Source organism: Lipotes vexillifer, unplaced genomic scaffold (genome assembly GCF_000442215.2).
Source record: "Lipotes vexillifer unplaced genomic scaffold, Lipotes_vexillifer_v1.1 scaffold4, whole genome shotgun sequence".
Classification (NCBI taxonomy): domain Eukaryota; kingdom Metazoa; phylum Chordata; class Mammalia; order Artiodactyla; family Lipotidae; genus Lipotes; species Lipotes vexillifer.
The window spans coordinates 1,185,215-1,195,230 of record NW_006785876.1 but is presented as its reverse complement, the minus strand read 5'-3'; the positions used below and the strand labels follow the sequence as shown (position 1 = coordinate 1,195,230).

Sequence of the window (10,016 nt, the reverse complement as noted above, 5' to 3'; positions counted from 1 at the left end):
TGACACCAGAACATCCCACAGACCACGACACGGGCCTTCTTCAATGCCCCAGGTCCACTTTCTCAATCTCAATCTGCTGAACGGCTAGACGATACTCCACCTGTTAGGGAGCAGATCCCTGAGGTGAGATGGAGAACGGCAGAGCTTAGCCCGGGGCGAGGACGTGAACACCGCGTCCACGCGTTTGGAGGGAACAACCAGCTGTACACTCAGCTCACGGAACGTCACAAGCTCGGCGAACGCCCGGCCTGAGCCCCGGGCCCACAACGCGCACGCGCAGCATACAGCCGCCGCTACGCAGGCGCACTGCAGCCTTGAGCCGGGCAAAGCAGGGACAGGTGCCCCTGCGAGCGGGCGCGCGCGCGTCCTCGGGAGCGCGGGAAACGGGGTGCGCGCTATGGAGACGCGGTTAGCTGAGTTCCGGGAGGCCAGGAAGCGAGCCGGGCTGGCGGCCGAACCCAGCACTTCGAGGCAGCGTGCACAAACCTCGGGAGAGAAGGCGGAAGCAGCTGCAACTCCAAAGGCAGCCCCAGGCTGGCTAAAACGGTTCCTGGTGTGGAAACTGAGGCCCGCGAGTGCCCAGGCCCAGCCCAACCTCGCTCAGGTGAGAGGAACGAGGCCTCAACCCCGGGTACCTGGCTTCGGAGCCGCCGACTTGGCCTCTCTGGCAGCTCCGCCGAGGCCCCGCCCCGCCACCACGTGGTGGCAACACCCCCAGCCCCCCACCTCGCGGCGTCAAGGAGCAGCCCGGCCAGCCAGCCAAGCTCCCTCCATAGCATCTCAGCCGGGCCTTCGGGGGCGGGGCGGGGCTGCTGGCGCCTCCCGCCAGCTCGGGGGCGGGCCCTCGCGTCTCCAGCCTCTCGCATGGGCCCTGATGAGTGGCTTCCACGTTATCCTTACAGCCCGCGACCCACGCAGCTCTGACTCCAGGATTGAAGCGAGGGTCTAGGATCCTGAAAGAAAGGACCTCTGCCCTTGTGTTATTCACAGCGAGTTGAGTTATCGTTGTGCCCCCGCTCCGCAACAGTGTTGAGTCACAGCCCTCTGCTAATGGAGGGTAAAAGGTCTAATTGGTTTCTGATAAAAAGTGGCAGTAATTAAAGTTTCATTTGATTTCGCCTCTGGGCCACATGCAGCCAGTCACCCAAATGGCCTGCGCTTTAGAAATGGCATTTGAATACAAAATTCGCAAAAGTGTGGTAACTGACTGCCCGTGGTGGTACGTACCTTTGTCTCACTATTGAACTAGCAAGCCCTATTTAAGTTTTAACAATGAATGTTCAAGGCAAAGACAATATATAGAATAGTATGATATCCTTTTCACCCTGTGAGTCTTTGGTAATTTCCTATTCACGTCTCAGTATCTTCGTTTTCCCTCATGAGTAAGGTGGCAAGGTGATGACTTGAGTGTGAGATTGGAGCATCTATGTGGGAATACAGGACAAAACATCAAGGGGATATCTGTGCTGTGAGGCAATCTGTGACATGGCCTCTGTCCCTCCCAAGTGCAGTAACAGCCAAAAATTCCTTCTGAAAATTAAAATGTACCATACTCCTCTTAAAATTACTTCAGTTCATCTATCATTGGACCACATCTGGTTTTAAGGATTTTTTTTTTTGTAATCAAGGAGAGCTTACTGGTACTCAGTTTGGATTAGATATTATTCTCCATGACACTCAGGGTTCCAACTGACTTGCAGAAAGAGAGTGCAGCAGGTTTCAAACAGTCCATTTCCTCGCATGCAGTTTGTCTCAGGATGACTTTATTGTTGATTAGAACTCACTGAGTACAATTGCTTAGGATTTTATTTATTTATTTTAAAATAAATTTATTTATTTTATTTATTTTATTTTTGGCTGTGTAGGGTCTTCATTGCTGTGTGTGGGCTTTCCCCTGTTGGGGCGAGCAGGGGCTACTCTTCGTGGCTTCTCCTTGCGGTGGCTTCTCCTATTGTGGAGCACGGGCTCTAGGCACGTGGCCTCAGTAGTTGTGGCTTGCGGGCTCTCGAGCACAGGCTCAGCAGCTGTGATGCACGGACTTAGTTGCTCCATGGTATGTGGGATCTTCCTGGACCAGGCCTCGAACTCGTGTCCCCTGAATTGGCAGGCGGATTCTTAACCACTGCACCACCAGGGAAGTCCCTGGTTAGGATTTTAGAATCCGTTTCCTCTACCTCTTTTCCTCTCCCAGTTACAAAATAGTATCTAGTCCACACAATGAGTTTTTGACTGTATGTCTCATTTCCAAAGGAATATGAGATCATTGAGTTGGATCCAGAGAAGCTGAACTTGGAGAAAGTTTTCATTATTAAAAACCCAAATGCTGATGGCCTGACAAAGGGATGAGAGGAAATGCTGGACCTCCAGTGCTTCTTATTAATTACTCTGTTTTTCATGAGGAACTTTGAAGCTCATTTTCATTGACTCAGCTACCATTCCTGGGTTTGTTCTGGTGTGAAATTCTCATTAAACTGCTTTTTTTCTCCCCTAATTTATAATCCATCTCTACCTAATAATTTAGGTGGCACACAGTGGCTTGTCAGAGATTTCTTTAACCTTCTGTTTCTAATTGCTTCTTTTTGCTGGCCATTGACAAGGAAGCATCCACCTCCTCCTTTCCTCACTCTCAAATTTAGCTTGGGGAAAAGCAGTCCACTAAAATAAAATATTCCTTTCTGTGACAAGCGTCTACCACATTAGGACAGAAATGCCTGTAACTTTTAAAAAGTCCTGCCAAGCCCCACACCCCACCCCGTCTCCCTCCCAGGCCCCCAGTGCACCATCTAGCCCCAAGGTCCATTGCCCACAGTCATCCTGCAATTCCTCCCTTCCAAGCCTTGGCTCAGGTTGGCCCACTGCTCAAATGCTCTCCTTCTTTGGCGTCACCTGGCCAAGCACAGCCTTTGCATCACCCCCTCAAATCCAGGAGTCATCTTTTAACTTTTCCCTTTCCCCCATCAGCATTCGTTGATTCAGTATAATCCTATCATGTGCCCACTATGTTCCAGCTGCTTTCCTGTATCCCAGGAGACGGTGTGATAAAGACAAAGCCCTGCTCTCACAGAACTTGCCTTCGAGTTGAAAGAACAGAATGATGAATGCTACAAAAAGGTGGGGGGTGCTGTGATAGTGAATCGGGGGTGAGGGGTGCAGAGTGCCACTTTAAATTGGGTGGGCAGGGAGGACTCACTGAGGAGGTGACCTCACCATTTTCATAAGAAGGAGCCACTTTTGCAGAAACCTGGGACAGGCCAAGGGTCCATGTGGTGACATTTTTACTGAGGTTTGTAGAAGAGGGAGCCAGCCAGGTGGTGTGAGGGGAAGGGGCTTTCCTCTCAGAGGGAACCACAAGTGCAAAAGCCCTGAGGTGGGAAGCAGCTTGGTATTCAAGGAGCGGAATTCCCTTCCCTAAACTGCACCATATGTGCTGTGGTGACTGTGGTGACCACAAACGCTTCCACACACAGCTTTTACAGCAGAAGGCACACTGGTTCTAAAACAAATGCCAAACGAGGCGGAGGAATTTCCTTATCCCCCCTCTTTGTTTGTTCCCTTTGCCAGTTCATTTAACCCCCTACCCCACCTCATCTCCTTCTAGCTCTCTAACCCTTCCTCTTACCACCCCCCCCCATAAAGGCCCTAATTAAGTAAAAAGGGCTTTGGAGGGAGATCATCCTAGGACGCTAGACCAAACTCATCTCTGCCTGTCACCAGCCGTGTGACTTTAGGGGAGTTGCTTACACCTCAGAGTTTTCTTATCAGTAAATTGGGAATAATAATACCTGCTTGCTGGATTACAGATCAGGCATCTTGAAGGCACTCAGTAAATGGTGGCCATAGCATTATTCTTGTTATACTCCTTCAATAATAAAATAAATTCAATCTACTGTGAGTTTCAAGTCATACACATTTAGGATGTATTCTGTATCCATCATTTCTCTCCATCTTCCATGTCACCACCCTAATCTCTGCCTGATCCTGTCTTGCTGGGCCTCCTGCATGAGCTACTAACAATTTCCTTTCTTCTACTCTTGCAGCCCATTTTCTGCCTGGCAGCCAGAATAGTCTTAAATATTAATCAGATTGTATTAGTTCCCTGCTAAGACCTTCAGTGATTTCCCTATTGTGCACACTGGTTAAATCTGAAAGGGACATTTATTTGTTTAATAAATGTGTGTATTTGTGTGTGTGGGGGATTGTTGATTATATGTTAAGAACCTTTCCAATCTAATTGAAAAGGTAATAATTACAATATTGATACTAAAAATCAAGGGTTTAACAATATAGAATTTCTGAAGCAACATAAATCAGATGACCTGTATTTTTAATTGAGACCAAATAATATTTGTGGTCCCTTTTAAATTGCCACGTGAAGAATAAGAGATATAATTGAATAAATGAGCTAAAAGTCTGCTATGTATTGAGAACTTATGTGTGGGGTACTGTGTTTGGCTCTGGAGACACCAGAAGATAATAAATGGTAGCTTGGGGCCTTGTGCAACAATCTAGGGACACATGTGACCTATATTAAAAGAGAGACACTTGAATGACGAATAGTTTGGTGCTCAGTGAGAAGTAGCCAGTCAGAGCTCTAGGTGGCAGAGGGGACACCCTCCTTGATGACTCAGGCGTTCGGAGCATATACAGTTCACCAGTCATGCTTGCCTGGAGGAAGCAAGTTGGTGAGGAATGGAGAGGAAGCAGAGGCTGTTCCTGGCCACAAAGGGGCATGTCTCTGGGTTGAACTGGAGTAGAGGGTTCATTTATAGAGCAATAGATTGTGGGTCATGTTGTTCAGAAAATTTTTAGACCACTGTTTTACAGACTGCAAGTCATGACTCATTAGTGGGTGGTGAAATCAATTTAGAGGATCTAGTCCTCTGTTAAAACTAAATTAAAAAAAAATAGAATAGAAAATCAAAGCTTCATATGTAAGGAAGGTATTTGTTGATTTGTGACCTTTTTTTCTCCTGATATATATGTGTGGGGTTGCAGTACAAAATGTATTTCTCATTGTGGGTCATACCCAAAAAAGTTTGGAAAATACTGGACTGGAGATCAAGCACCCTAAAGCTCCTTAAGTACCTGTGTCTCCCATTAGCACACAGCGCAGGGGCCTGTGTACTGGCATTTCTGTCTGTTGAGTGAATGCAAGGCCTTGGATTCCAGCCCAAGCAGTTTAATTTTTAACCCGTAGGCAATAAAAATTTGTCAAAGGTTTGTGAGCAGGGGGTTGATGGGTGTTTTAGCAGATCCATTTAGCAGCTGTACATAGGATGGTTTGGGGAGGGAAGAGTTAGGAGGTGGGGAGTCCAGTTAGGAGATCCTGGGGGTGTTTAGGATGGTCACAGGGGATGGAAAGGTTGTGGCTATAACAGTGACTTTCTTTTTAATGTGTGGAAGGGATTTTTGTTTCCTGTTTCTGGTGTAGTCTTCATTTTAGAATCATGTCACTCAACAAAATTTTAGCTCCTCTAGACAAAGCAGCAAACATATTGATTCTGTGTGGAAAGCATGTGGTCACTGCCTTATCAATTACGGGGGAGTCTCTGTACCAGGCACAAATTAGCTCCTGTTAGCAACAGATTAATCTGAGGAAATGTCTGCCTCAGATGGGAATCCCTCTGATGCTGTAAGGATTTCATCGGCTCACATCTCACTGATCAGTTTTGATTCTGTTGGAGCAGAACGCTTAGGAGCTCTTTGGAGATGGTTGTCTTAGCAGGGCCAGAAAATAGACACAGATGAGCCGGAAGCCTTTCCCGAGCAAGGACAGCTGTCTCTCCAGATGGGTTTTGATCCTCCCGGCCCCACTGCCCATTATTCTTACTTTGGTTTGTTTGTGTGTGTCCTAGGGAGCGGCTCGGCCTGGGGGCCATGCGTCACAGCCACCGGGGAATCCAGCCGAGCTTCCGCCGGCCCCGCCCCCGCAGGACCAGTCTCTCCTGACCAACATCACCTTCTTGAAGGTGCTCCTCTGGTTGGTCCTGCTGGGACTGTTTGTGCAACTGGAATTTGGCCTGGCCTATTTTGTCCTGTCCCTCTTCTACTGGATGTATGTGGGGACACGAGGCCCCGAGGAGAAGACAGAGGGGGAGAAGAGCGCGTACTCCGTGTTCAACCCGGGCTGTGAGGCCATCCAGGGTACCCTGACTGCCGAGCAGCTGGAGCGCGAGCTGCACTTGCGACCCCTGCAGGGGAGATAGGACCAGCCCTGCTGTCGGCTGGCCTCCCACGGTCCTTTCACCCCTGGGGCACCGACTTGTGGGTTTGACTAAGGACAACTTGCGGATCAGTTCTGTGACCCCGCAATTCCACTCTCTTTCCCCGATCTCCTGCTGCAGTTTTATATCAGAAGTTCTTTTTGGCTTTGGTGAAACTCCCAGGAAGACACTCACTGTGGGTCTGATGCAATTTATAAAAATTACACGCTTAAGAAAGGAGACCTGTTTGTCTCTTTATTTGAGAGAGGTGATTTTTAGAGCACTAAGAGGGCATTGGGGAGATAACTTTAAAATACCCAGCTGTTTGAAGTAATCGTTTGGTACATCAAGACTGTCTAAAGTAAATATTCTCTCTAAATCTTTTTTAAATTAATTTATTTTTCATTGAAGTATAGTTGATTTATAATGTGTTAGTTTCAGGTGTTCAGCAAAATGTTTCAGATATATATTCTTCTTCAGATACGTTTCCCATATAGGTCATTATAAAATATCGAGTATAGTTCCCCGTACTACACAGTAGGTCCTTGTTGTTTATCTGTTTTATATATAGTAGTATGTATCTGCTAATTCCAAATTCCTAATTTATCCCTTCCCTCCGACCTTTCCCCTTTGGTAACCATAAATTTGTTTTCTACGTCTGTGAGTCTGTTTCTGTTTTGTAAATAAGTTCATTTGTATCATTTTTTAGATTCCACATATAAGTGATAGCATATGGTATTTGTCTTTTTCTTTCTGACTTACTTCACCTAGTATGATAATCTCTAGGTCCATCCATCCATGTTGCTGCAAATGGCATTATTTCATTCCTTTTTATGGCTGAGTAGTATTCCATTGTGTGTATATATATCACATCTTCTTTATTCATTCCTCTGTTGATGGACAATTAGGTTGCTTCCATGTCTTGGCTATTGTAAATAGTGCTGCAGTGAAGAAGGGTGTGGTGTGTGTATCTTTTTGTTGTTGTGGTTTTGTTTTGTTTTTGTTTTTTTTGAATTTTATTTTATTTTTTTATACAGCAGGTTCTTATTAGTTATCCATTTTATACATATTAGTGTATATATGTCAATCCCAATCTCCCACTTCATCACAGCACCACCACTGCTCCTCGCCGCTTTCCCCCTTGATGTCCACACGTTTGTTCTCTACACCTGTGTCTCAGTTTCTGCCCTGCAAACCAGTTGATCTGTACCATTTTTCTAGGTTCCACATATATGCGTTAATATACGATATTTGTTTTTCTCTTTCTGACTTACTTCACTCTGTATGACAATCTCTAGATTCATCCACGTCTCTACAAATGACCCAATTTCGTTCCTTTTTATGGCTGAGTAATATTCTATTGTACATATGAGCCACATCTTCTTTATCCATTCGTCTGTGGATGGGCATTTAGGTTGCTTCCATGACCTGGCTATTGTAAGTAGCGCAGCAGTGAACATTGGGATGCATGTGTCTTTTTGAATTATGGTTTTCTCTGGGTATATACCCAGTAGTGGGATGGCTGGGTCATATGGTAATTCTATTTTTAGTTTTTTAAGGAACCTCCATACTGTTCTCCATAGTGGTTGTACCAATTTACATTCCCACCAACAGTGTAGGAGGGTTCCCTTTTCTCCACACTCTCTCCAGCATTTGTTGTTTGTAGATTTTCTGATGATGGCCATTCTAACTGGTGTGAGGTGATACCTCATTGTAGTTTTGACTTGCATTTCTCTAATAATTAGTGATGTTGAGCAGCTTTCCATGTGCTTCTTGGCCATCTGTATGTCTTCTTTGGAGAAATGTCTATTTAGGTCTTCTGCCCATTTTTTGATTGAGTTGTTTGTTGTTTTGATATAGAGCTGCATGAGCTGTTTATATATTTTGGAGATTAATCCTTTGTCCATTGATTTGTTTGCAAATATTTTCTCCCATTCTGAGGGTTGTCTTTTCATCTTGTTTGTAGTTTCCTTTGCTTTGTAGAAGCTTTTAAGTTTCATTAGGTCCCACTTGTTTATTTTTGTTTTTATTTCCATTACTCTAGGAGGTGGATCAAAAAAGATCTTGCTGTGATTTATGTCAAAGAGTGTTCTTCCTATGTTTTCCTCTAAGAGTTTTATAGTGTCCAGTCTTACATTTAGGTCTCTAATCACATGTATCTTTTTGAATTATTGTTTTCTCCAGGTATATGCCCAGGGTTGGGATTGCAGGATCATATAGCAACTCTATTTTTAGTTTTTCTGTTTTTGTCGTGTTTTTTTGTGGTACACAGGCCTCTCACTGTTGTGGCCTCTCCTGTTGCGGAGCACAGGCTCCGGACGCACAGGCTCAGCGGCCATGGCTCACGGGCCCAGCCGCCCCGCAGCATGTGGGATCTTCCCGGACTGGGGCACGAACCCATGTCCCCTGCATCGGCAGGCGGACTCTCAACCACTGCGCCACCAGGGAAGCCCTATTTTTAGTTTTTGAGGAACCGCCGTACTGTTTTCCATAGTGGCTGCACCAATTTACATTCCCAACAACAGTGTAGGACGGTTCCCTTTCCTCCACACCCTCTCCAGCATTTATTATTTGTAGACTTTTTGATGATGGCTGTTCTGACCGGTGTGAGGTGATACCTCACTGTAGTTTGGTTTCTTTTTTTTTTTAATTTATTTTTGGCTGTGTTGGGTCTTCGTTTCTGTGTGAGGGCTTTCTCTAGTTGCGGCAAGCAGGGGCCACTCTTCATTGTGGTGTGCGGGCCTCTCACTATTGTGGCCTCTTTTGTCGTGGAGCACAGGCTCCAGACGCGCAGGCTCAGTAGTTGTGGCTCACGGGCCTCGTTGCTCTGTGGCATGTGGGATCTTCCCAGACCAGGGCTCGAACCCGTGTCCCCTGCATTAGCAGGCAGATTCTCAACCACTGCGCCACCAGGGAAGCCCCGTCATTGTAGTTTTGATTTGCATTTCTCTAATAATTAGCAATGTGGAGCATCTCTTCATGTGCCTTTTGGCCATCTGTATGTCTTCTTTGGAGAAATGTCTTTTTAGATCTTCTGCCCAGTTTTTGATTGGATTGTTTGTTTTTTTGATATTGAGCTGCATGAGCTGTTTTATATTTTGCAGATTAATCCATTGTCAGTTGCATCGTTTGCAAATATTTTCTCCCATTCTGGAGGTTGTCTTTTTGTTTTGTTTATGGTTTCCTTTGCTGTGCAAAAGATTTTAAGTTTAATTAGGTCCTGTTTATTTTTGTTTTTATTTCCATTATTGTAGGAGACGGACCTAAAAAAATATTGCTGCGATTTATGTCATAGAGTGTCCTGCCTATGTTTTACTTTAGGAGATTTATAGTATCTGGTTTTACGTTTAGGTGTTTAATCCATTTTGAGTTTATTTTTGTGTATGGTGTTAGAGAATGTTTTAATTTCATTCTTTTACAGGTAGCTGTCCACTTTTCCCAGCACCACTTATTGAAGAGACTGTCTTCTCTGTTGTACATTCTTGCTTCCTTTGTCATAGATTAATTGACCATAGGTGTATGGATTTATTTCTGGGCTTTCTATCCTATTCCATTGAGCTATATTTCTGTTTTTGTGCCAGTACCATGCTCTTTTGATTACTGTAGCCGTGCAGTATAGTCTGAAGTCAGGGAGACTGATTCCTCTAGCTTTCTTTTTCTTTCTCAAGATTGCTTTGGTTTTTTGGGGTCTTTTGTGTTTCCATACAAATTTTATTTTTTTTTTGTTCTAGCTCTGTGAAAAATGCCATCGGTAATTTGGTAGGGATTGCATTGAATCTGTAGGTTGCCATGGGTAATATAGTCATTTTGACG

At 45.1% G+C, this 10,016-nt stretch overlaps 1 protein-coding gene across 1 annotated transcript; it reads left to right on the top strand.

The window, feature by feature from the left end:
* Window positions 1–397: 397 nt before the first annotated feature.
* SAYSD1 (SAYSVFN motif domain containing 1) lies at window positions 398–6,206 on the top strand. Its single transcript, XM_007458171.1, has 2 exons — window positions 398–604; window positions 5,856–6,206. Exons 1-2 carry the CDS (start codon window positions 398–400, stop codon window positions 6,204–6,206), a joined length of 558 nt encoding a protein of 185 aa, XP_007458233.1.
* Window positions 6,207–10,016: the final 3,810 nt, after the last annotated feature.

What these genes read in the sequence shown, in the direction of transcription:
- SAYSD1 (XM_007458171.1), top strand. Translation starts at nt 398, where the DNA reads ATGGAGACGCGGTTAGCTGAGTTCCGGGAGGCCAGGAAGCGAGCCGGG. An exon ending in CCCAGCCCAACCTCGCTCAG is followed by an intron (nt 605 to 5,855) that starts GTGAGAGGAACG and finishes TGTGTGTCCTAG; the next exon opens with GGAGCGGCTCGGCCTGGGGG.